The sequence below is a fragment of the Folsomia candida genome, unplaced genomic scaffold (assembly GCF_002217175.1).
Source record: "Folsomia candida strain VU population unplaced genomic scaffold, ASM221717v1 Fcan01_Sc001, whole genome shotgun sequence".
NCBI classification, from domain to species: Eukaryota; Metazoa; Arthropoda; class Collembola; order Entomobryomorpha; family Isotomidae; genus Folsomia; species Folsomia candida.
The window spans coordinates 27,114,372-27,140,770 of record NW_019091193.1 but is presented as its reverse complement, the minus strand read 5'-3'; the positions used below and the strand labels follow the sequence as shown (position 1 = coordinate 27,140,770).

Here is a 26,399-nt window from a genome sequence, read left to right as displayed (position 1 = left end):
TTCCTCAACCAAGGAAACCATGGCTTATCAGCTTAGTCGCGGTTATTTGTAGTTGTACCCGGTTTTTAGTTTTCTCGACCGGTCGTCGTTCCCCATCCGGGCAGTGGCAGAAAAAGAAGAAGAGAAAACCCAACCAGGACAAGAACCAGGTACTCACTTACTTTTACGGATAAAACGTGTTCTCACTGGAACACCCGGGTTCAGTAGGAACTCTTCCTTCACCAAGCTCACAACTTATCGCACACACTTCATCATAACCCAGTCTCAACTCGACCACGACAACATAAAAAAAGAAAAAAAAATCACAGGCCCACACTCCTACAAAAAACTTCCAGTGAGCCGAACACCACAATTTGGAGGGGTGTCCCCTCAGAAAAAAGCGATGTCTTAATTGATTGGAACACCCCAGTTCGAAAAATGTGAACCCATCCCCCCCCAAAAAGTGTGCAGTAGTGCGACATTTCTGATCCCGATGTTCTCATCCTTCTGCGGATGGCGTTCCTATTAATATTGATACTTCTCCCACACCGTAGTAACACCGTATTCATTCTGATTATTCGTTGCGGCGGCGGCGGCGGCGGAGGTGGCGGTGGTGGTGGCGTATGCAGCAGGCTAACCAGGGGGACGAAAAAGACTGCATAATCCAAGACAGAAAAACAAAGCGTGACAAGAGTTTTATTTCCTTTAGTGTTTTTTTCTTCCTCTCTCTCTTCACCAATTTAGATAATTAAGTGGGGGTGAGTTTGTGTCTGGGGGAGAAGAAGGACCGAAAATCGGGGTGGGTTCCTTTTCCAGTCTCACCTCGCCTCAGAAAACCGGAACTTTATCATCATCCTCCTCCTCTCTCCTCAGTGGATTACGAAAATAGTTCATATGTACGAGAATATGTGGAGCGGTCCACATTCCATCAGCAGTAGGACACGGTAAGCAAAATCCCCATGCAGGACGACCACGGTTTTATATGATCCCGTGCCCCTACCGTACCGTTCGTCTCGTCAGTAAATCATTTCTTAATTCCTGTCCAGCATCATACCAGTCCTGTCACAATAATGCAGTTGTTTGTTTTGTTGCCTGGCTCCGTCTCCTGCTTTTTTTGTCTCCTCATGCACAATTCAAACGGGTTCTTTTTAGAGTAAAAAAAATCCCATGGTCGTTTTTTGCCTTGTACTTTTGCCTTTTTCTCTTTATTATTCTCCAACAATGGGTGGTGTACTGTGGTGGTAGGAGAGCATAGGTGTCTAGCGTGACCTCCTGACCCCTCTAAGGAGAGAGCTTATACGCTCGCTTGGTTATTACAGGCTCGCATAAATAATCCAGACTTCAATTCACGTACCAATTCCGTCCACTACATACGTACACACACACTTTCCTTCTCGAGTGGTTCGTATAGAGGGGAAAAATAACAAAAAAATGGAGAAAGTCACCCACCAAAGGCAGCCAGGCAGCCATAATATCATCGCGTCGTCCGGTCTTCTCTCCCCGTTTGGAGAGAGAGAGAGAAAGTCAAAAGTGGGGAAAGTGTCACTCATGACGGTCACTCAATCGGCATGCCGTCCAAGCTGACCAAATTGTCCGTAGCTGCGAGGCTGGGGAGGGAGTCGAGGGTATGAAATTGTTGTAGGGCCGACTTATTCAGACGGCATCATTATTATTCTTATTATTATGTTGCTTACTGTATGGGCATCGCTGCTGCTGCTGCCGTTTTTCATGTACAACAAACAACAACTGGTGCGACCCGAAATATGAATACAATCCATTATGTCGCCGCCGAGTAATAATAATATGACCACCATGCCACGCCACGCCAGGATTTTCATGTCGTGTCGTGTGTGTAGTCAGGCAGAGAAGTATTCTTCTTTCTCGGGCTGCCAAGTAGTGTACGAGTAATAGTTTAGTGGAGGGACAGGGTTTCGGGGAGGCGGATGGTGGCGTGGACAATAAAGGGGGCAGGCCTAGAATGGAGGTCTCACAGCGTATGCTCGCAGATTTTGGCGAAATTAGTGTCCATCGATTACAAATTTAGTTAATATGAAACAATCGACACGATCTCTCTCCCAATGGTCACATTTGGCGGAGATATTTGCATCCGAAGAGGAGAAAATGTAAATTCGGGAAGTGTACAATTTATCAACTTTGCGAAGCGTTTTCTCCTCTTTGGATGCAAATATCTCGCCGAACGTGACCATTGGGATCGTATCGTTTGAAAATTTCCTACTAATCAAATCTGTGATCCATTGACACTAGTTTTCTAAAAACCAAAGAGCATACGCTGGGAGACCTCCATTGTTAACTGTTCATTTCACATTTTGCATCTCTTCAAAATCCAAATGAAACGTATCATAGCGTTCTTAGCGTGAAAATGTGGGGACGGCTGAAGCCACAAATTTCCACCACGGGGGGACCAAACCGGATAAAAATGAGGGTCATGAAACCCTGTCATAAGCAAAAATCCTTAAACCTTTCCGTATCCTTGAAGAGAACAAACTTTGTTTTGTTGGTGGCGGCGTTGTGTTTTTTTTCTTGTGACACAAAAAAAGCAACACTAACGTGATTCTTTCTCCTCTTTTTTTCTCAAGAGGAAATCAAAACATGATGCCACATTTTCAGGCCGTGCGGAAAGGATGTTATCATCGTCCCTTTTCTGGGTGCTGATCGGATCGCCCGAAATCGGTCATTTCTTATGCCTCGTCCCCTCATAATGCTTATTCCTTACGTAATAATTATAGCCATGCACCCACCATTCCGAAATCCAATCCAAACCACGACGACCAATAATATAATGTGCCCATTGTTTCTCTCTGCTGTCACTTATATTCATGACGCCACGGTAGAATACGTAGAATCCTGTGCGAGGATACAACAATGGGTCTGATTAAATTTTTATGGGGCCCACTGCAGTGTGTGTGTGGATGTGTGTGTGTCGAGCGATGTCGTGACTACTTTTGTATTGTGTAGAAAATCGTGTGCAACTAACTAACGAAGAGGAACTGTACTCTTCTACCTAGCACAGGAAGAAAGTCTCCTCACCTAGTGGTGAAAGTGAGGCCAGGTTTGTCTCAACTCGCCTCGAGGAATTTGCAAGTCGGAGTTTTTGAGTATTGTTGCTGGATCCGCGATTGCAGGCATATTTGTCGGGTTGCATATATGTGGGTTGCATATTTGTCTCTGCATATTTGTCGCCTCACCGATTACAGTAGCCGAATTATTTAGGACCAGTAATTTTCATTTTGGTGTAAAAATCATACAAAATTGAATAATTTGTAAGTCAAAATAAAAATAAATTTATCTTAAATAATAAAATAACTTATATTTTTGGCGTCAAAATCACTCAATTTTCACATGATTTTTACGCCAAATTAAAAATAAATTTATCGTAAATAATAAAATAATTTATATTTTGACGTCAAAATCACTCAATTTTCGCATGATTTTTACGCTAAATAAAAAATAAATTTATCTTAAATAATAAAATAATTTATATTTTTGGCGTTCAAATTATTCAATTTCGTATGATAAATAATATAATTCGGCATAATTCACCTCGTAACTGCCCGAATCCAGAATAATCTCACCTCAGCACTGGCCCGCTTTCACCCCTGAATTGTTGTTTAGTCTGGAAAGGTGGGCAAGTTACGTACGAACGAACCAAGTGACTGAGTGAGTAAACATGCCACTTATTTCCATCTTTTCTCCAAAAAGTAGTACCAGAGTCCATAGGTTTTGTTCGGTTTGACACTTTCACTATCGTCCTACATGCAATTTATCGTCCTCGATGCTAAATGGAGGTGGTGGTGTTGTCTCTCCTTATCAGTCAAACTAACAAGAGGAGGACTGTAACTGATGTGACGTGACATGACAGTTTAGTGCGTGTACCCCAGTTAGCTGGGTGGTTAGGGCGAGAGATAAATATGTGTCACGGATGGATTTGTCTGCCACACGATTAAACACGATTAGGACGCAGGCAGGGTGTCACTTCTTCCTCGAAAGATGAACCAATCCCTACGCAACTATTTTAAAAAGTGAAAGCAGACCAACTTTCACGAAAAAGTGCAAAAAATACAGTGTCCGATTTGCAACAAGGCCACAACGTATCTGCACTTTTTCGTCTTTTATTTTTTTACTTGTGTATGATTTGCCATGCAAATATTTGTGTCCAATAATCAAGCAAGTTTCATGCACAACTCTATTTTAAAAACTGAAAGCGGACCAAATTTCACCAAAATACACTTCGATCTGCAAATCGCTACAGCGTATCTGCATTTCTTCTTGTTCTATTTTACTTGATGATTTCGCATGCAAATACGGAAACCAAATAGGTTTCTTACAGAATTGTGTCTCTAATAACTAGTTATGACTGGAAACAGGGCCAAAAAATGTGTCCAAACAAATTTCTGACACCATATTACTTACAATTTTGTCTCTAATAACCACCCTTGATAAGAAAGAGGGTCAAAAAATGTGGGGTAAATGCACCCCCAGTCCTGACCACATTGCATAATTTTTCACCTTCCCTTCTTGCATCGTATTGATCACGTAATACATAATTTCCCAAGATAATTATGCCCTCATTCAAGCGGAACATGTATGTGCACTGCACAAATGAGTACTTTCTCTTTCTACGTGTGTCATGCATGCCGGGCTGGCACTGGGAACCAGCCGTGGCTACAAATTTCGGTGGAGCAGCGAAGAAATAATAATGCAACCTGTGACCAACAAGCAACGTCCCTCCGTATTATTGACCATATCTAATATTCAGTCGCGGGTGACCATGTTGTGTCGCCCGTATCACATACATGCGTGTCGTTCCTGCCTCCCTTGGAAAGTTGGAAAATAAAGAATGCATGTCGTCCAGTTTAAGGGGAGGGGAGAGCTGGGCGTGCAGAAAGGATGGGACAAAGTCCTCGGAGGCACGGGTGGGCAAAATACTTGGGCGAAATACAATATCTTGAGCTCCGTTCTTCCAAGGGTTTGGATTTCCGGGGGTGTTACACTCATAAAAAGACAAGAGTCTGAGGATGAGTGGAACAGAAGTCTTAGGAAAGTACAGGTTTTGTGAACAAATTAACACTTTATAGATTAAAAACTCTTATTTTTTTAGAAAATCATGAAAACAAAGTGTTTTGACAATGAGCGATGAGAAGTTAATTTATTCTCAAAACCTGTACGTTCGTGAGACTATTGTATTCTCCATGCAGACTCTCGTCTTTTTGTGTGTAACACCCCTGGAAATCCAAACCCTGGGAAGGAGTAGCTCAAAATACAGTATTTTGGCAAACTATTTTGCCCACCTCTGTTCAAAGGTGACCTCTTCTTCATATCCGTGGATCCCAATCGTTGGTCAACATCCCCCCGCACGCCCCGCATAGTGAGACGATATTTACCTTACTTACTTTCTCCCCTCATCCTGCGTTGCCTGCATACACATTCGTGCTTTCACCAACCCGACCACGTTCCCGTTTGAAATTCAAACCGTATGGGTGGAATTTACCTGGTCCGTGGTTTCCCTACCTGCCTGGACTGGACTGGACTGGCAAATGAGAGCATAAATGGTTGCAAAATGAGACACAATATAGCAACAAACCTTTCAAAAATCGATCAAGTAGTGGTGTAGTTCTTGTCTCTGTAATGCGAGACTTATGGTTTACATGCACATTTTACTTTTTCCCAGCAGCCCCACCATCCACACATGTACATGCATGGGCTTAGCAGGCTTAGTTTTTAGTATGTGGTCTTTGTTGTTGCTGCCACTTTCGTGAGTTGCAAACAAATGACTGACTGACTGACTGACTAGCTGGAGAAAGTTGGGAGAAAAGGGAAACGGAACGAGGCACATGTGAGACGGGTTTTCCTGCAGGAATAATTCTCCTGAAAGTGGAGTCGATTTCATTGTCCTTCAATTTGCCAGGATAGTCAAAAATTAAGGATAATTATACACACTTTGGGGCAACATGAACGCTTTTAAGTTGATTGAAACCCTCAATAATCTAGTAATTTATTTAGCCGAAAACTTTCCCTGGTTGGCTAAATTTCTCTCCAGGCTAATTATCCTGGAGAGAGAGGAAAATGAGTGACGTTCACAATTTCACTCACCGCGTTTCAAATTATGAATGGCCAAGAAGTGGGAATCAATCTCGTAAAACTTGTTGTTGTGGGGGGCACGTCGAGCTGATGATCAGTGCTCGAGAACGCTGCCTGATGGAAAGGTCACGTCAGGCGGAGATCGAGTCATAAATAACGCCGCTCGGAGGAGGAGATGCCCGCTGCACCTGTGTCCCGTCCATGCTTCAATAACTCGTCCAATCATTTATCCACCAATCCCGTCAGTCCAATCATTATCAATTCTTCTGCCTTTGCGGAAATCCCTGGTTTTTGATCTCTTAAATGATTACCAGGAAAAAAATCGTGTCTTTATACGGATTATTAGTTTGTCCATAATTAATCCCTACTCGGTCAGTTAAAGGAAAAAAGGATGGAGACAGATTTGGCGACGACTTATTTATAGCGAGCCCCGTAATAAAAGTATGTACAGAAATTGACCTGACCAACCGTTATCGTCTTGATGCTTAGGTAGGTTTCAACCCACATTAGAATCATTTACCATGTTTACTCTCTCTCTCCTCTCTCAGTGGCCGCGGAAGCCGTGGGGACATTAGGAGAGGAGAGGCAGGGGTTTGTATAAAATGGACAGATTATGGGGGGACATTGTCCCCACGCCTCCGCGGCCACCGGTCTCTCTCTCCTCTTTTGGCTGACAGCACCCGCACGACTTGCATTACTTGTGTAATTCTTCTTACTTACATAACCGAATAAAGCTTGCTTCGAATTCATTCATCCATCCATCCATTCGTTGGTACGAACTAGCTGGAAAGTGGATATATTAGCATTACGCGGAGAGAAGGACACACTAAATGGGGCAGCAGCAGTACCAGCGTGTAGTAGTAGGAACGCCACGAGAAATCAATACCAATACCACAACGAATTAGATAAAACATCCTCATATCTGTTCTCTGTTGGTTGTTCCTCCTCATTTTTTGCGTCCTCGTCCTCATCCTTGTCCTCAGCTCGTTCTGATCTCATCTCCAAAGTCTCATCCTTGGTATGTTTTTGTATATTCATGCCTCGCCAGGCAGGCAGCACGAGGAGGAGGAGTAGGATATGAAGGGAAAAAACTTAATATTGTCCTCGCTCTGGCAGCAGGACCACCACGACCACGTCTTACTCTCTCCTCTCTTCTTAACTGGTGATAGATATGTACCCAGTGCAACTGCATCGCATTCGAATATCTACGAGGAGAGAGAGGAGAAAAAGCGAGGTGGGTTTTCGGATTTAGAGAGATTTGTCCCTCTAACTGGGACCCTGTCCTTCTTCCTTTGTCGGGTTGGTTTTGGTCACCAGCGGCAGAAGAAGAAGAGGAGCAGGACGGACACACACATATGGAAAAGATAAGCTTTCCTCCACAGCGGCAAGAGCTTCTTCATCATCTCGAGATCTCGGAAAAGAAGGGACCTTCACCACCACCACCAATGAGAAGAAGGATGTCCAACTGAAACGGAGCCAAAAGTTGGCATTCGTAGCGTAACAACATGGATGGAATACAGGGTTGGGAAAAACACGGTGTGTTTTTGTGGCACGATTTCACCCGTGTTTTTGAACTGGTGGGGAGAAAAAGTATAAGGTCTTATCGGAACTAAAGCTGGTGTCCTTTCAATTTTTTAAGTACTTCTGTTGATGAAAGTGGGGCAGAAAGGAAACCAGATCCACATGAATGAGGAGGAGGAGGAGGAGAGAAAGTTTACCTTGGCCGTGTCCAGTTTCACCGTCACGATTTGTACTTACGGTGAGTGAGTGAGTGAAAAGCAACAGGACGACGAGGACGACGGTGGTAGGACGGATGTAGTTCTAGTCGTTGATGTCATGTCTCCCCTAATAGGATTTGTCCTCGTGGTGAAAGCCATACAGCTCTGCCCCCGAGGGGAGAAAGCGGCTTATTTCATACGTACGTATGGACTTTCGCTCTCTCTCTCTCTCTCTCCAGCAGGACTTGATTCAATTCCTGGCTTGAAATCCGACCCGACCGCCGCGTTGATGCGATTAATTACACAATAATCCAGACTAAATTGAGTGTCGTGGTGGGAGCGGAGAGTTAAAGTGGGGGCTGGACGTGTGCGATGTGAAGTGGAGGGAAGGGGAGATTTAGGAAATCGACGGTATTGACGCATTTACAAGGAGAGAAAGTTGCTGAGAGTTTTCTATTTTCGAGGCGATGAATTTTGTGGAATGGCCGGAAATGTACTTATTTACGGTGCGAATTGGGAAAAATTAGCAGCGAGTGTAAATTGGTGACAACTATGCAGACATTTTTTATTGTAACAATAATTGTCTAAATTTTCTACCACACTGAAATAAATTGGCAGATGAATAAATTAGAATTTCATGTACTTTCACTTACATAAAGAACCGTCACCATCCCGGTGACACTTTTTGTCACCACATTATTTCCACTGGAAGCAAGCCTTCCCAAACTGCCCTATTTGGTGGTGACCGAGCCCTTTAAATGCTTCCCGTCTCTCGTCGTGGTTAAGAAATCTCCTTTGTTATTGACCAAAGTACGTACGTATTTGTGGACGACGGTCCCAAGTGTAAACCCAGATTTCCTTTCCCTTTTATACTTCCTGATTTTTGGACGGGATCCATCCATCCGTTGTTTAGTTGGTCGGACTGAACAGGGAGAGACGGGCAGTTGGTTGGGTATCTCTCTCTCCGGGATGGCTGAGATGTGCAATCGGTCGGGGAGACGAGGATGCATTTGCACTGCAGAGAAAGAGAGACTTTCACCCCCAGTGCCAATTTATCATCACATTCTTTTATGGAGGGAATGAGGAGTAGTGTGTGCGAATCCTGAAGAAAAAAATTCTGGGACAAATTTACAACTTATAATCTCAGCCAAAAAAATGAGCCAGTTGTGTAACCTAAAAGGTTGTATAACGTGGGGAGGAGTTTTATTGAGGGGTGTGAGGAGAGAGGAAAGTGAGACTTTTACATACGCAGATTTGTGCATATATTAGATCATCGTGGAATTTTAGGTTTATTGGGAGAAAGTCATATCTGGATGGTTATTGTTGTATTCGATGCGGGGTCAAAGGTCACGGAATTATTTATAAATTAATAAGCTGCAGATAAGGATTTAAGTAAATCGATATACAACACGTGCTTGGGGTGACCTTTAAGAGGTCAAAATTATTTGGAAAAATGTAGGAACTCTGAACGCGTTTTCATAATTTATTTACTGGGGTGGGGTGATCCTCAGTTTCAACATTTTTGTCTCATCAACATGCAGATCAAGCCGTCGATCTCGTTCACTTCCGGTCGATTGGTTTTATTCCACGTCCACCGCTAGCATCACGTCACACCTCGACATGTAATAGTTTTCTGAACGCGGTGCAAGCAAATCGCCATCCGAGCGAGGCCTTCATTTTCCACTATTCCTTCAAAATTAATATGTTCCCATTTTTGAACAATTTGGAAAAAAATGTAGTCTCACAATTTTGGATGGAATGTATTTTTAGCAAATCTATGTAAACAACGAATGAGCAAAATATGCTCGAATTTAACCACGATACTCATTTTCAGAAAGTATGCTTTTTGTAAGAAATTCCCAATTTTTCATATCACATAAAATTATAAAATTCTCTCCAGTTTTTTTAGAATTAAGCTTCAACGCCACTTAATTTCGCAATGCGTTACGCCTTACTGAAATTTTTTGCAAGTTTATCTTATCATAAATAGCAGGTAACTTTTCCTTGGTTTATGTCCATATTTTCTGGTGGAACGAATGCTTACTTTTTTATTTATATCTCGCTTATTGCTCGCCAGCCATGCCTACATTTTGCACTTATGTACTTTTACGCCAAGTTTGTTTATTGATGTTATCACCATCGTCATCATCACTTCCGCCCGGCAGCAGCAGGCATGAAATCCATGGGGCGGTGAACGTATGTACATACACATAACCTGTGGATAGAAAGGTTAAGTCAATAAATACGGACAGGTTTTCCTCCATGCTGCAGCCCGAGAACAATCAAGACCTCGAATTAATTGGGACAAGACGACGCGAGAGAACAGATTCCCGTTGTGTGGAACACTCTAAAAAAATGGAAAACATGTGCACAGAAATTTTTGAATAATTTATCAAATTTGCATAAAAATCATACGAAATTTAACATTTTGAACGCCAAAATAAAAATTATTTTATTATTTAAGGTCAATTTATTTTTATTTTGACTTACAAATTATTCAATTTCGTATTATTTTTATGCCAAAATAAGAATAATCGGTGTTAAATAATAAAATAATTTGGCTAATGTAATCGCCCATCATTCTCAAATTCTAAACTTCTAATTGGTTGATTTTAACGCCAAAATGAAATAAACGGTGTTAAATAATATAATAATTCGAGTTATTCGGCTAATGTAATCGTGGATAACTTGGACCTCTTATAACAAATGGAGCAGTACTTTGAAAATTTAGTATACATTTGAGACGAAGGAAAAAAGATGTTTAACAAATCCCGTCTAATATCTGGGATTTCATAAAATACACAAAAATCCGAATAAATCCTAAACTCTAGAAGAATAAGTGACCTTTCGATGGTATTTTGGTCCTAATTTATCCCCAGGAAATATATCCGTACATCAAGTTCTCTCGTTTCTCATCTCATCTCCGAGAAAGAAAGAGAGAGAATAGAATCCAGGAGAGGCCGTGCGTGTAATATGTCAGCAAAAAATGGGCGAAACACATCCTTTGTACATGTGTACCACATATCGCATATGGAGGATCTCAACAATAGAAGATCAAAACTTGTCGTCTCGTCGCAACAACTAATTCTCGGCTTAATTTCCAATTTCATCATCCCACCGAGTCACGCACTCAAACCAAACCACGCCACGCCAAGCCACGCCTCATGCCAGGACACAATTGATCATATTTAAATCCAGCAAATAGCATATTCCTCAATTGAAAATTCATCCAGATTTTGTTGCATATGTCCCATGACATGTGTAACAATAAAACGCTTGATATCCACCAGGGTTCCTAAAAATCTGTGAAAATGAACGATTCATATTTCCGGTTAAATTTCTTCCCGTTGTAAATATTACAAAGCGCCCTTTGTGCTTTTGCAAAATAAAAAAGATAATATCCCAAAGAAAAAAACACACACACACACAAAACCGAGGAAATATATCTCAGAAATCATCCACCCAACCCTGTCACACACCCGCGAAGAAGATATCCTAAAATCTAAAATACATCAGAAATCCTTCCTTTCATGGCAAATCTGACAATAGAAAATGCTCGAATCAAATGAATTGGGCGACTTAGCGGGTTCAGATTTAGTGTAATGCGCTTATCTTATTTCCTATTTCCTATCCATCCATCCTCTCCTTGTCCCCTCATTCTTCTCGGAGGATCAAATATGATGATATCGCTCAATAATACATAATCGCTGACTGATTTGTCATTGTTTTCTTTGTGTGTATTTATAGACGGGAGCCATCGTCTTCTTCATCTTCTCCTTCGTCGACATCGACACCGCCGCCTTCAACATCGCCGCCGCCGCGGGGGAGGGGTGACAGTGGTGGTGGTGACAGTGGTGGTGGTGGTGGTGGAGGGAGTAGGAACGGTGCTGGTGGTGCTGGTTGTGGTGGGGGTGGCCAGTTAAAATGTATTTTTATAAGATACAGGAAACTTTTGATATCAACGCTGTTCCTCTCGCGACAGGAAACCGTCCTCTTCCTCTGCTCCGTCGTCTGCTTCGTCATGGTCGCCTCCGGCCCCGTCCCTGGTCAGTGAACAGTTTTCACTTGTTTTTATTCCCATAAATAATGGAGGTCTCCCAACGTGTGATCTCAGATTTTGAGCAAATTAGTGTCAATCGAACACAAATTTAATTAGTATGAAATTTGTAAAATACATGTTCGCAAATTTTACACTTTCCAAATTTACTTTCTCCTCTATGCAAATATCTGTTAAACCTGACCATTAGCAGATCTTGTATTTTGCAAATGGCATGCTAATTAAATTTGTGATCGATTGAAACTAATTTGGTCAAAATCGGTGACAGTACGCTGGGAGACTTTCTTGTAAGTGTTTTAGTCAGGATAATTGTAATTTAACTTATTGTGTATACATTTTCATGCAATCGTGCAAGGAAATTGTGCAATTTTAGTTCCCATATTAAAAAATTAGCCTGGAAATCTTTACTTTAGGAATTATGAATCCATTGATTCTTAACGTGCCCCATTATTCTCCTGCTATTTATTCATCCCGTGGAGTGGGTGGAGGAGGCGATGAGATTACGTCGCGTGGGTGTGGTTTGTTTGTTTCTATCAAGTTTTTATTCATCCAGCCACTCGCATGGGGTTCGAGATTGATGAGCGGGTTGGAAATGTACACCACCCTCGAGAAGATAAATGAGCCCCACCGTCAAACATGAGAAAGGAATAAGTAAGCTCATCCGGTCCAGGGTTCGCTACCCCGGGTTTTTGTGGGTTGGGGTTTTTGGGGTTTTTGTGGGTTTTTGGGGTATCAAATTTCCGGAAAAGCCCTAATGCTTAATGGGGTTTTTGCGGGTTTTTGTGGGTTTTTGTGGGTTTTTCCGGGGTTTTTGTAGGATTTTGAGGCAGATTGAAACAAAATCCTTTAAACTACAACGGATATCAATGCTAATTAACTTTTCTGCTTCATCTAGAAATTTTGAGAATTTTCATTTGCGACTTGAATTTCTAAATATCGTTGCATATTTCCAAGTTTACATGTCAAACATGAATTTTCGATGTAATTAGTCCAAATCAATGATTACGGTTAAAATTGCATGTTAAAATTGTATATTAAATTAGTTTATCTCTAATAAATAATTTTAGGAATTCTGGTTCAACCTGCCCCAAAATCTACAAAAACCCACAAAAACCCACAAAAACCCAAAAACCCACAAAAACCCCAAAAACCCCGGAAAAACCCCCGGGGTTGGGTTTTTCTACAAAAACCCCTGGGTTTTCCGAACCCTGATCCGGTCGTCCGGCCTGTCGAGAGGAGAAAGCCGAGACTAAACAAACCCTCCAAACGGCAAAAGTTGAATGAGGATCACGAAGAGGATGATGAGATGGATAAGAATTCATTGATTTTTTATCATCAACCTCAACCACTCCCACTCAAAAAAACATAGGCAAAAAATCAACCCATACATCACAATCTTTAAATAAATACTTATCTCCAGAGGGCGGATATGTATGTATTTTCTACTTTTTCATTTGATGACGGTCAAACTTTCCCTAAATTTTATAGATCGCAAAACTGTCAATTTTTTTACGGATTGTTTTATATTTCTTAATTTTTCAGACAAATATTTAGAAATATTTCCACTATTATTCGAAAAATGTACAAAATTTTTAGATATTTTTTTAAAGTGCATATATTTTGTAAATATTTTAACGACGTGAGACGAAATTAATGCTGTGATTGAGATAATTATGTAAATATTCTGATTAAGTCAAAGGGTTTTAAAATGTGGTAAAATTTTTGCCAAAAAATGGTTTCCTTCTGATTTTTATTTTGCAATTAATAACGTCAGCATTATAGTCGATAAGGTGCGCATATCATAAAAACCGAAAAGTAATTAATACCCACCCGATAAGCCTCGCACATATTTAATATCCTCAAAAAATACTCAGAATTTGATCCGAGTCAACTTTCTCTCCACTTTTAGGCCATCCATAAACTCGTGTTCCATACGATTTACAAAGTTTATGGTGGACATGGATTTTCAGGCTTTGAAAAGTCTAGACACTCATGACCCATGCGGGCCCCTTGGTCTCATCCACGTCGTCGTAAATGGTGGACGAATCGGATACGATAATTTGTCAATGTCATGGATAAAGTCAAATCATGTTTTTTTTCTGGTCTCCCTCTCCATCTGGACTTTTGGTTTTGCTCGCTTCGTAGTAAAGCAAATGACTAATTGTTATGCCATATTATTCGCGTCATGTCATGTCACATCGGGCTCGTCGTATCGCACGTTGCGATTTACGACGACGACGACGAGAATCGTTTTGTCTAGCTTTCCTTTCATTCTTTGTTTGTGTGTCTGATTCCATGCAGACTTTTATTGTTGGAATATGACAGCCCGTCTTGTTCCCCGCATTCCGATTCGATTGAGACTTTCACTCCATAAAACGGGTGAGGAACCAAGTGTCACCAGCGCGGTCGTGTCGTCGTCGTCGTCACCCGCTTGTGGTCGCCTCAGAGTTTGTATGCCTAAAAAAGTGCAGGATTTTTTTCTCGCACAATCAGGTCAGCTGAAATTCTTAAAAAAACAAGACTTCTACCAGATTTATTTCAATTTCTAAATATGTCACCACCACAAAAATAATATCTACGAATCAATGCGGAAAAAAATGAGGAGAAAAAAGTAACACGTTACTCTCCGTCATGTAATTGTCACCTTTTTTTCCTGTGCGGGATCAGAATGGAGCGGGACCAGTCCAGATTTTATATTATTACCATCATTATCATTTACGAAGATAAATGTGGCCTTTCACTCAGTCAGTCACTCATTTTTTCCCTCATATTATTATTGCCTGGCCGCGAGGTGGGAGAAAAGTCGATCCGTCACGACCTGACGTGATGAAAGAAAACCGCACATTTATCCTTAATGCTCCAGCACCCTGGGCCGGCCTAATCCGGATTTAAATTTCAAATCGCATCACATCCAGGGCACAATTAGGGGCGAAATTGACAATGCAAGCGGTAGACAAGGCCAAGTAGTAGATGGTTTGGTGGGTTGGTGGGCAGTATGGATTGCATCACCATTATGGACACACATGGAGAATAATAAGGGTGCGGGTGAGAGAGATCAGAGATGATGATGGATCAGATGGAGAAGAAGAAGGAAGCGAGGAAGAAGACTGACTACTTTTGGGTGAGGTTTTTACAAGGAGAGAAAGTTGCAAAAAATCCGTCTTCCTTCCTGCCGATGATTATGGGAGTGGCCGGCGAGAGTGCTTTTCCTTCCTATGTCTTCTTCTCCCCTTCAGTGATGGATAGGGAAAAAAGATGACTGATTATCTCCTGCCACCACCACCACGGGAAAACAGAGGGAACAAGAAGGACGGGGTGTGCGGGAGGGATGTCGGCAGTGGTTCCGGGGAAGTAACCAATTGCAGGAAATTACGGCAAGAAAGCGGTTTCTTGCAGATAGGCATTCCTCTTGACCTGCAAGAAATGCAAGGCGCTACGTCCCACGCTATAGTTCATACGGCTTGATGACCCATGTTTCTTGCACTTTCTTGCAGTTTCTTGCACCTTGCATTTCTTGCGTGGCTTGCTTTGCACTGCAAGAACTGTAGCAAATCAGCAGAAAAGAATTACTGACAAGTACACTCTTGCAAGGAATAAACGCAAGAAAGTGGTTTCTTTCAGTATTCTGATCCGCAAGAAATTCAGGGCGCAAGAAACTACGTCCCACCGTTTTACTTTATACGCGCGTCGCTAAATGGCACATGTATCTTGCTCTTTCTTTGCCTTTGCACCTCTCATTTCTTGCATTTCTTGCTTTTCAGTGCAAGAAACGTATCAAACACGCAATAAATAAACTACTGGATGTCGTCACCTCTCGTTCTTCAGGGGGATTAAGTCACACTGTAATAACCGTGATGTTTTCAGATAGGGAGGAAATAGCAGCTGTGTAAATCGGTGCCATCCTCCCCGCACGGCCGTAATGAAAGGGAAGAATGAACTCGGGATATGAAATAAGTAGTTTAAGCGATGGACCACAATGTGCGGAGAGAGTTGTGGAGATGTAGAATACTAAACTAAACCACAACCACCACGATTACTTACTCTCACTCCTGGCAACCTATAAATATGATCATGTCAGAGTTCATTACAATTAGGGCATCACCATCCTTCGCGTTATAGGGTTGCAAAAATCATGTCTTATTGCTAATCCTCAAAACTTGTGAGATTTCTACTCTTTTTTTCAATCTCAAAGATGTCTTAAATTTCTTAAAGTTAAAAAAATTTGGGGAGAAGAGAATGACACCCCAATTTTTCGGAAATGATAGTTTGGAAAATTACGGAAATCCTGATTTTTTTTCGGAACCCCGTCATCATTTATATATATCTCGTCAATCTGTACGTAACGTCATGTGACCAATGAAAGCGAATCGTAAATTAATAAACGTCTTACCTACTTATAACTTTCTCTCTTTCAGTCGGAGCAAATATTGACTGTTTCAAATGCGCCAGTCTCAATGGAGATAATCCGTCTTGGTAAATTGAACATGAATCCAATAAATAATTCACTTTTCTCTCTCGTTAATTAATTAAATGTCAAATTAATTAAGTTTCTGACATGGAATTTGTCCATATTGCAGTGAAGATCCGTTTCACAACAATTTCTCTGCCGCCACCCTGGAGTCGCCGTGCATGGGGGGACGAAAAGGGAGGGACGGCCTATTTCCTGCTACCGCCTGCATCAAAATGGCCGGCGTTTTCGGTGAGTTCTTCAAATTAATTATCCAATTTCGAGTAAAATATTAGAAACTTTGCGTAATTTGAATTTAGTTCATATTAGCAAAATTAGAAATGATAATGCAAAAATACTATACATTTCTCGATAAAAAATACTATTTTGCAAAAATTCTAATAATTATTAAGAATAGTACGGCAAATTTGAAATCGCTCCGTTTTATTAGTTCAGGATATTAAATAGTTTTCAAATGTGGAAGATTAAGTCAAAAATTGCGTCCTTTAAAAATTCATGCAAAAAATTTTGTCGTATTAGCAAAATTTGCAATTATAATACAAAAGACACTACGCATTTTGCGATTTTTGCCAATAAAATGCAAAAATTCTAATAATTATTAAGAATTGTACAGAAAATTTGAAAACGCTCTGCTTTATTAGTTCCGAGATATTAAGTAGATTCCAGATTTTCGTATTTTACCCAAAAATGTGTGCCCTTTAAGAAATCATGTCCAAAATTCTGGTGGAAACTTGTGCAGCTAAAAATACAACGCAGCAGGGAAATATCGGGGGTCATGTTTTTCACTCCTGATCGATCCGCACGGCCGGATAATAAACAAAACTCATTAAATTTACTACCGCACAAGGAAACATGCCACCCACCCACCCACGAACAAAGTCATTATTATTTGCAACCCCAACTTGTTGACTGGACTGAATAGTATCCCATTTTGGGTTAATTATTGTCCCATTATTATTCCTCCAGTAACCTTCCCATCCTCTCGGATCAACTTCAAAACCAGATCACAAACTCACAATGGAGGTCTCTCAGCGTATGCTCTCAGATTTCGACCAAACTAGATTACAAACTTGACAAATATGAAATTAGCATCAAACACGATCTCCCAATGCTCAGGTTTGGCAGAGATATTTGCATCCGAAGAGGAAAAAACGTAAACGCCATAAAGTTGCAAAATTTTGCACTTTCCAAATTTTATGTGCACTTTCTCCTCTTTCGATAAAAATATCTCTGCCAAATGTGTTCATTGAGAGATTGTGTCCTTTGCATATATAATATTGGTCAAATTTTAATAAAATTTTAGTCAAATTTTAGTCAAATTTTAATCAAATTTTAGTCAAATTTTAGTCAAATTTTAGTCAAATTTTAGTCAAATTCATCATAGATTGACACTAGTTTGCTCAAAAATCTGAGAGCATCCGCTGCGAGACCTCCATCGTAAGCCGTGCATACTTTCCCTATCCACATATCCCGCAAAGATGATGATGATCACATACACATATCCATAAAATAAAAGGAACGAGAGGTTGTCGGACGTCGAAGGGATTTCGTCACGTCACGTTACGTCATGTCACAATTGAGGCTTGTAAAGCAATAAGCAGCCAGGTGGAGAAAGTCTGGGAGCAGCGAGATAGCCCCGTCTCAACGCGTGACAGAGATTCATATCCGGATAAATCCACATTTTAATGAGGACAATGTGGGCACAGGAATGGGACGATTAAAATACATTGTTTTCCATGCATTGTTATAGGCTAAAAGGTGGCATGTTTTTTATGCATCTTATTGAGATGACTTTCTCCAAAAGAAGTTTGGGGAAAAAATTAAATACAGAAAACACTTCTTTTTTTACTGGGTTCTTGTCGGGTTGGAAGAAGAAGGATTATTGTTCTCAACCACGGCATAAGTAAATTGTTTGATTTCTTGAGGTCTCACTTTTTCGGGGAGAAAGCCATTCAAATTCGACCACATGTTCCAATCGAGTTTCGAGTTTCGATAAAAAAACAAGAGAAAACATAAAACAACAATATTCCATTAAATGCAATACCACTTATCAAATGCACGAATTGAAAACGATTTCGTGCATTTTGGGCGTAAGAGAAAATAGAAAATAAAATTATTCACATTTTTTAACTTTCACTACGACATTTAAAAAATTGAGGAAAGATTTTTACAATCAAATTCTAATTCACAATAGTAAAAAGTACAAAAGACCGAGTTAAAAATAAGTTCCTGCAAGTAATAAGCATCGAGTGGCACATTTATTTTCACGACCAGGTGTTTGTGTGTGTTACCGAACTCCGCAGATTTTGCTGGGTTTCAGGGAGCATAAAAAATGCCGAGTTTTATCTACGTGTCTGCTTCTTGAGGTGACAGGGCAAAGTGGTCATGGTTCTCCGAGTCAAGTCAAGTGCATACATACAACAAGTCCCCCTCGCATTATGGATGCCGACGTGAAACTGCACCACTTACAAAAAACTACGAGTGGAAAGTGAGAGATGAGACTACTCGACTTTCACTCTGAGACATAAACCCGGCTTGGCTTTCTTGGTCAAGTGATTTTTTCAGGCTGTTCGAGTCAAAGTATTTAACGGGGATGAAACGACACACGTTGTGGTGTGGTTAGGATTGCAATAATAATAACAATAATAAAACGTTACAACGCATGTAACAGAGGGGTGAATGCAGTGTGTCATACGTCAAAATTAATGTCAAATTGCTTTTTGCTGTCGAAAATCTGTTAGAATTGACACGTTTGACGGGTTCCTGACGTTTGTGACCTATGACCTCATTCACACGGTCACTAGGGTCTCACTGGTTGAAATGACTTGTTCAGTTGGATAGCTCTTTGAAAGCACTATCTATTTGTTCTTTTAATGAAATATTATTTATTGTATCTATTTTTTAATTTTCGGAGCCTGACTTTGTCAAAAATGCAGTAAATTGTACAGTTTGTACGCCAAAATCGAAACAAATGTATATTTCTAACTGTTTAAAGGAAAAAGTGAGAGGTTATGGGGAAAAAGTCCGAAAACCTCGACGTTATCTGCTATTGGCTCTCAACGTGGCTTACGCATCCTTATGGAGTTAAACCTTCTAGATCTCCTTAAGGAGGCTTATCCCTTTCTCTGCATAGTTTAAAGTCTGTATGTCGTTCACGAGTTATCGGACCAACGGACGGACAGACAAACGGACAACAATTTCATAAAGGGCTTTCACCCCTAAATAATGAGAGAGCAAACCATCACGTCACGACCGATACAATAACACAGAGCCCATGCACTAATGGTTTCATCGTCCAGCAAAAACTCGAGCAGGAAGGAAAAGCTTGGCTATAAATATACGACGAGAAATTAATCAACGTGCCACAAAACACTAATGATTCTTGCTAGTCCATTATTTCCTCGTGATGTACCTTCGCACCAGAGTCGGTGTTAGAATCATCATCGTCACATCTTGTCTGCTCATCAGCCCACCTGCAGTTACAGTGTTGCGTCATGTCGCTGCATGAAATGGGGGGTCGCACCAGTGACCGCGGAAGCCGTGGGGACATTAACATTGTAGGATAGGGGAAGGAGGGGTTTAAATAACGTGGGCAGATAACGGGGAGGCATTGCCCCTCTGTCCCCACGCTTCCGCGGCCACTGGGTCGTCACAGAATTGGATAGGTCAATAAATAAGCGAGGTAGCCCAAATTTCGGGAATATTTCCAAAAAAATTGGGAAGTAAAAACTTGGCCTCGTTTTTTATTTTATCCATTTTCCAAAAAGGAGTGAAAGCGCAACACTGGGAATCCAAATCTCCTACAATTTTCCAGCAAGTCGAGCTCCAGACATATTTTTCCTTCGGCTGCTTCTATTCTTCCACCCGAGCGCAGAACCCACTTTGATTTCATAATTATCAAAGAGATCGAGATCCTCTTTTTCTCTGAGTCGCCTCGTTTTTTACCTATTTAACTTTTTCCTCATTATATCCATCCATACGGAGACAGAGTTCGTTGGAAATGGAGTCGTGGAAACTGTGAATAATGAGACGACGACGACGACGACGATGATGATTTTTTGTATTTCATCATCCACCGAGTAGTTTGATGAGATATCAAGTTTCAAACTACTCCAAGCCATGACTTGTTTGTTGGTGGGATTCAATTCCATTCAATTTCGTGCTCATTAGTAATTGTCAGCAGGCGAGGTTACACATTGTCGTCGGCGACGGCAGCGGCGCTCCCTTTTTTACTCGTCGTCATCACGGAAAGATATTTCCTTCGGCACGCCATGCACCCTAATAAAATGGTGTAACCAGGCAAAAATCCACCTCCGTGTCCCATTTCGACTTGGTGTTTTTATACCTGCGACTCACAATCAGTCGCAGTTTGTACGGAATCCACCATTTTGGAACAATACGGTAATATTTTGTTACCGGTTTGTCATGGAGTGGGAACAAATATGTATGCATGATCTTCAAATGTGCCCAAATTACATGTATTACCACTTCGGTAGTAGATTGTTACCAGGTGCGTTTATTTAAGAGCGTGAGGTTAGTTAGAGAGAGAGAAAAAGGTGGAAATGACATTATTTATTATTGTCGCACGAAGGTTTGGACTTTGGAGGTGTGGTTGATTACACAGCAAATTTATGTGTCAATTATTATTAGTCTCGGATGCAGACACAATAAGTTTTTATTTTGCATAATTTACCCAGTAAAACGATCCATCTCATCAGCCCAGTATTTAGGAGGTGACGTGATGATATTATTCTACAACCAATCAACACGAAGGTGCATGTAGGAAATATAACGTTTCGTTTCAAGTCGCGTTGAGAGGTCACAAACCCCTTTTTTACGTCTCGTTAGGCATCATTTTGTTTGTATAAATTTACTTTTGGCGACGACACGGCGTCGATTTAAACTTTGCAGCTGGTCGAAATTGATCTGTTTCTAATAATTTTATGGATGAATTATCAACGAAAATGGATGTAAATTCGAAATCTCAAGTTTTCTGTTTTGTCTAGTTAGCTTTTTTAGACAAAGATAATTAAAAGACATAATTGCAAATATTTAAATTTGACACATTTTAACGCCAAATATGACTTTTCAGAGTCACTTAACTATGTACCTACATACAAAATAGCAATGTTTTCGCCAACCCATACATAATCTTCCTCGTCTCATTTTGCCTCAATTAAAAATGCATCCACGCCAAAGATCCGTCCGACGTAGGTACATATAGAGCCCCACATAATAGCGGGTCCTCCTCCTTCTTCTTAGCCAGGAAAGATAACCCTGGCTCGCTGGCTGGATCGCGGGGATGGTGAAAGGAATAAAATAGGCAGAATCCATTAAGCTCTCTGCCCTCATCTTTTAGAGGAAAAGTGAGTGAAAGTAGTCGACTCGCTCTCCTCTCCCCGGTTTCTTTCTGATTTGAGATGTTGCATTAAATTCCAATACATGGGCTGCTGCTGCCCTGTTTGCTTTCTCCTGCTTTCTCCTCAGCCTCCCTCCCTCCATCCATTTGTTTACTCACAAACTGTGTAGTCCTCGTCCCAGATAGAGATTCATCATATAAGCGCTTCTCTCTCCAGATATCTGTCTGCTGGAGGCTGCTGCTCCTCATTCTTCTATCTCCTTCTCCTCAACAACTCATTATCGTCTTCATCCTTCCTCCACTTTTTTTTGTTACTCTCCATTTTTTTCACTCAAGTCAAAAACCAACAAAGATCGACTCCCTGTTAAACGAGACTCTCAAAATTTATGACATCAACCATCCAACCACTTTGATGACGGGGCTGGATTCGCTCGCTCACTCGTCCGATGCTCCTGCTGCTGCTGCTTTATTCATACTTTGGGATCTTTTAAGTAGAAAGTATTTTCTTAAGAAAAATCTTGCATGCGGGGAAAAGGAGAAAGAGTGGATTGCATAAATTTGGGAAGGTGGATGTGATCGAGGGGTCAGTAAGGTAACCTTTGACCTCGTAATGGGTCACCTGAGAGGTCGACGTGCATGCAAATGGTACCACCTCATCGCATCATGCCCCAAACTGTCTCATTTTTCTTGCCATCATGATCTATTATTAATCTTCATTCCACATTTTTTCCCCTGTTCGACATTATCGTCATTGTCCTCGTAGCGTATGGTTTATCAGACCACACGGTGAATCTGAGTCACTCATTTTTATACCCGCAGTGAGTGGTGACTGAGGAGAAATTCCTTATCAAATTTCTTCCACCACTTTCACCACGACGAAAGAAATAGACTCGTAGCTTTCGTCGTCTCGTGAGTGACCTTGCTCACGGAAATCATGTCACGTTATTATTATTATTATGTCCCGTTTTATTAATTGTTTGCGCAGTGGAGACGGGGGAGACGATCACGGTGCGGGGTTGTGCCTTGGACAGCGGGACGCTAAACACGGACACCGAAATCATTCGGATGTCTCATTGCGGCCACTTCTTTTTCGAGGATAGGTAAGAAATTAGAATACAAAATTGACCTCTTCTTTGATTCTTCTTTGACACAAGTTATTGCATGCACAACCCCCCAAAAATTCTCCATCTTTTCCCCATCGACCAGATTCAGATTTATCTTTTATAGCGAAAAAAAGAAAAGCAATCTTGCCGCAATTGGAACAATTTCCGTTTTAAATTTCCTCCCTGCAATAAAAAGGAGGACGATTGGAGAGAGAGAGAGAAAATTCTGCTAATGGACGATCTGATCTTGTTTCAAGAGGAGAGAAAGTCGACTCTCTCGCAGGTTTTCTCTCTCTCTCTCGCCAAATTATCCACCCTACCTGGACGACCATGGTGGCTGTACTGCAGCCCTGCCGTCCCCATATTTACACACCATTTCCACATTAGACATGCACATTGCACTCAAAAACCTGCCAACTCACTCACTCAGTCAACCAGCGAGACTTTCTCCGTCAAACGGAGGGAGGAAAAAAAGAAAAATCTGGAAATATATATATATCAAGATTGTTTTTTTTCGCGTATCTTCTGTACTTTTTTCCTCCCCAGCGGAATCACAGATTCGTACGTAGGTTACACGTGACGATGAATTTTTAAATTCTGAACGACGAAAAGAGAGGAGACGAGTGAATGAATACATAAATGCAGTTCGCTCTATTTTTTTTGTTCCTTGGCTAATATTTACTCCAATTTACGCTCCAGTTTTTGCGAGAGGTAGGTAGGGCTTATGGAATGGGTGTGTTTGTCGGTCCGTTTAGTGGATTTTGAGGGACTTATCAGTCTTGAAGTAAGTATTTAGTCTTGGGTGACTTTGGAGATGGGAGTGATCCATGCAATTATTGCATCAAATCGGGGATCATCTTGGATTGACTACAAAATTTTATAAATTGTCGCATACCAATTTTTTTATGACTGTACATACACACTAAACATACATCATAAATTAAGTAAATTTCAAAAATATTTTTAATACTGAAAACCTGACCTTATTTTCGAAATCGGAAAAAACCAAATAAATATTTCGCTGCAAATATCTATAAATTGATCCACAATATGCACAGATCCTCCCTTTTGTACAATATTAGCCCCCCAAAAAGTGCCCCTCACCATCTTTTTAAATTACGCATCTAAAAGCAGACCAACTGGCTCGGGCCGTCTCAAGTCCTTACGTTATTTTCTCTCCTTTTTTGTTTACCGAGGAGACTTCCGTTGTGATGAGGCTGAAATGCGAAGGGAAATTTGTAGCTATTTTGTATTCATTAATTTTAGTTGTGTTGGAATTTTGTGCTCAGGTACGTGAAGGGTTGTCTCAAGTCGTGCGAAGATTCGGACGGTTGCAACCCTTCGGCTCGACCCAGGGCGTGGGACCAGCTCGTCGTCGCCATCCCGCTCCAACTCCTCGCCACCTTTCACCTCTTACACACCTTCTTTTCTATCCGTACACAACTATTGTAGGAGCTGGTTACAGTGGACACAAGATTCTCGACGAGGGCAAAAGTAATTAATTAACGGTATACAATTAGTTAACTAATTAATTAAGTCCTACATATTTACATAACTTATGATAAGTTAGTTAATTATCTTCACGGTTTGAAAAAACAAAATCGTCGTCGCACTTTCCTTAAATACAAAAAAAGGTACATATTTTACCGTTTTTGAAAAAGAGGACACACCTTGAATTTTGAATTTGAATGTTTCTCGTTTTTTGTAAAATTTCATTTTGACCTAGAATTAAAAAGTGTATTTAAATTTTACAAAAAATTATTTACCTCTTTTTCAAAAACTGTACGTGCATAAAACTTATGGCGAGAAACAAACCAAAAAATGTGTTTAACGTTATATATATTTAATAATCCACAAATCTGCATGTTGTGACTCGTAAGTAGTTGTAAAAAAAATATTCCCACAATCGAGAACCAAAATCATGTAAAATCGTAATCGTCGTGCTAAAACAACAAATTTATTATACAACATATAAATTTATGTAAAAAAAGAAGTATCAAAATTCTCAATGTTTCGCACTCCACGAAGATTATGCAAAAATAATATACGATAATACAAATATCTATCTATCAATCTGTCTCTGAAAAAGGTACACATGTGATAACTTCAACTTTTTTAAATGCAAAAAAATATTACGATTAAGCCTAAAAATAACTGCACTTAATTATAAAAGCTAAAAACATTATTAAAATATCTAATTATCACGATTAGCGGACATAAAAAAATCCTTAAAATTGGCACAATCACTGCACGACGAATTCTAAAAAAAGAAAGAGTCATTCGTCGTTATCTAAATATAAATAAATGTCAACGCTTACCAGGAAAAGCACACTTATTTCTTAAATATGTATGCTAATTAATTACAAGATAATTAACCTAATTAAGACGAAACGTACCTCTCTCTTCTCTGTATACACGACAAAATGTTACAAAAATATTAAATGTTCTTATCCATTCGTGATAACGGGTTGTGTACATTTGCATATGCATACTTATTATATTTTTTAAGGTCAAGGGTCAAAAACAGAGTCGAATTACACACCACGTAAGTATCATAATGGATCCGGGTGGACATTACGTGCCAAGGAAATAAAAGTGACCACACAAATTATTCACGAGCTGTGAATGCCACAACGTCAATGAGACTGACGCTGGAAATAGACTTTGGTCGGTCGTGGGTCGCTTCGTGGTTGGTTTTCGTTTTGCGGGGAGAACATTTCATCATTATTTAGCTTTTTAGCTGGAAGAAAATTGAGTCAATTCCGAGGACTAACGGATGATCTTTGTTGCGTTGCGTACAGTGTTTACTGACTGCAGGAGAAAGAAAGTTGTCGCAGTTGTGACAAATAATTCCTCGCGAATTACATTACTCGCCCCATTTCACAAATTCACCTGTCCAAATGAGACAAAGTTGGGGAGTCTAATGAGGAAAGAGTTAGTGGTGCGGGGACACCGTCCATTTTTCGTGGGGAGGATGACGACACGTTGGTTGGTGGAGGTTTTGGGGCACATCAAGGCTGGAGGGTCCCCTTTGGTTGGGCGAGTAATCAGGGAAATTTAATTCTCACTGGGTATACGCAATCACGAAGGGACTTTTTACTCTGGGAATAGCTCATCCATGCATTCATTCCATGCGGAGAGAAAGTATGTCGAGATTGGGTTGGATGGAGGTATGTGGTTCAAGGAAAACACACCTGATCATATATTGACTGGTTAAATAGGGTCGTGTCCTATAAAACCGCACCCACACAAGAACATTTCCCTATAAAATTGTTGTTCAGCGAGGAAAAAATGGGGAGAAGGGAACAGTGGCCGCGGAAGGTGTGGAGACATCTGGGGACATATGTAGGGTACGGGAGGGAAGGGTTTAACATGGCCAGATGATGGGGACATCGAAAAACCGTGGGAACATTGTCCCCCGCTTCCACGGGCAATGTTTCCTTTCTTGCGGGTTTGGTACATTTCTTGCACTGCATAGCAAGCAACGCAAGAAATGCGAGGTGCAAGAAACTGCAAGAAATGCCAAGAAATATTGACCATCTAGTCACACGCCGATAAAGTATAACGACGGGGCGTAGTTTCTTGCGCCTTGCATTTCTTGCGGGTCAACATATTT

The 26,399-nt window shown here is 40.7% G+C and overlaps 1 protein-coding gene across 1 annotated transcript; it reads left to right on the top strand.

Moving 5' to 3' along the window:
• Positions 1–28: 28 nt before the first annotated feature.
• On the top strand, positions 29–25,239 carry LOC110845724. The gene is made up of 6 exons (XM_035850211.1): positions 29–923; positions 11,544–11,842; positions 16,269–16,326; positions 16,431–16,552; positions 22,666–22,780; positions 24,073–25,239. Exons 1-6 carry the CDS (start codon positions 874–876, stop codon positions 24,233–24,235), a joined length of 807 nt encoding a protein of 268 aa, XP_035706104.1. The 5' UTR covers positions 29–873; the 3' UTR covers positions 24,236–25,239.
• The last annotated feature ends 1,160 nt before the right edge of the window (positions 25,240–26,399 follow it).

What these genes read in the sequence shown, in the direction of transcription:
- LOC110845724 (XM_035850211.1), top strand. Translation starts at nt 874, where the DNA reads ATGTACGAGAATATGTGGAGCGGTCCACATTCCATCAGCAGTAGGACA. An exon ending in CGCCTCCGGCCCCGTCCCTG is followed by an intron (nt 11,843 to 16,268) that starts GTCAGTGAACAG and finishes TCTCTCTTTCAG; the next exon opens with TCGGAGCAAATATTGACTGT. An exon ending in CAAAATGGCCGGCGTTTTCG is followed by an intron (nt 16,553 to 22,665) that starts GTGAGTTCTTCA and finishes TTGTTTGCGCAG; the next exon opens with TGGAGACGGGGGAGACGATC.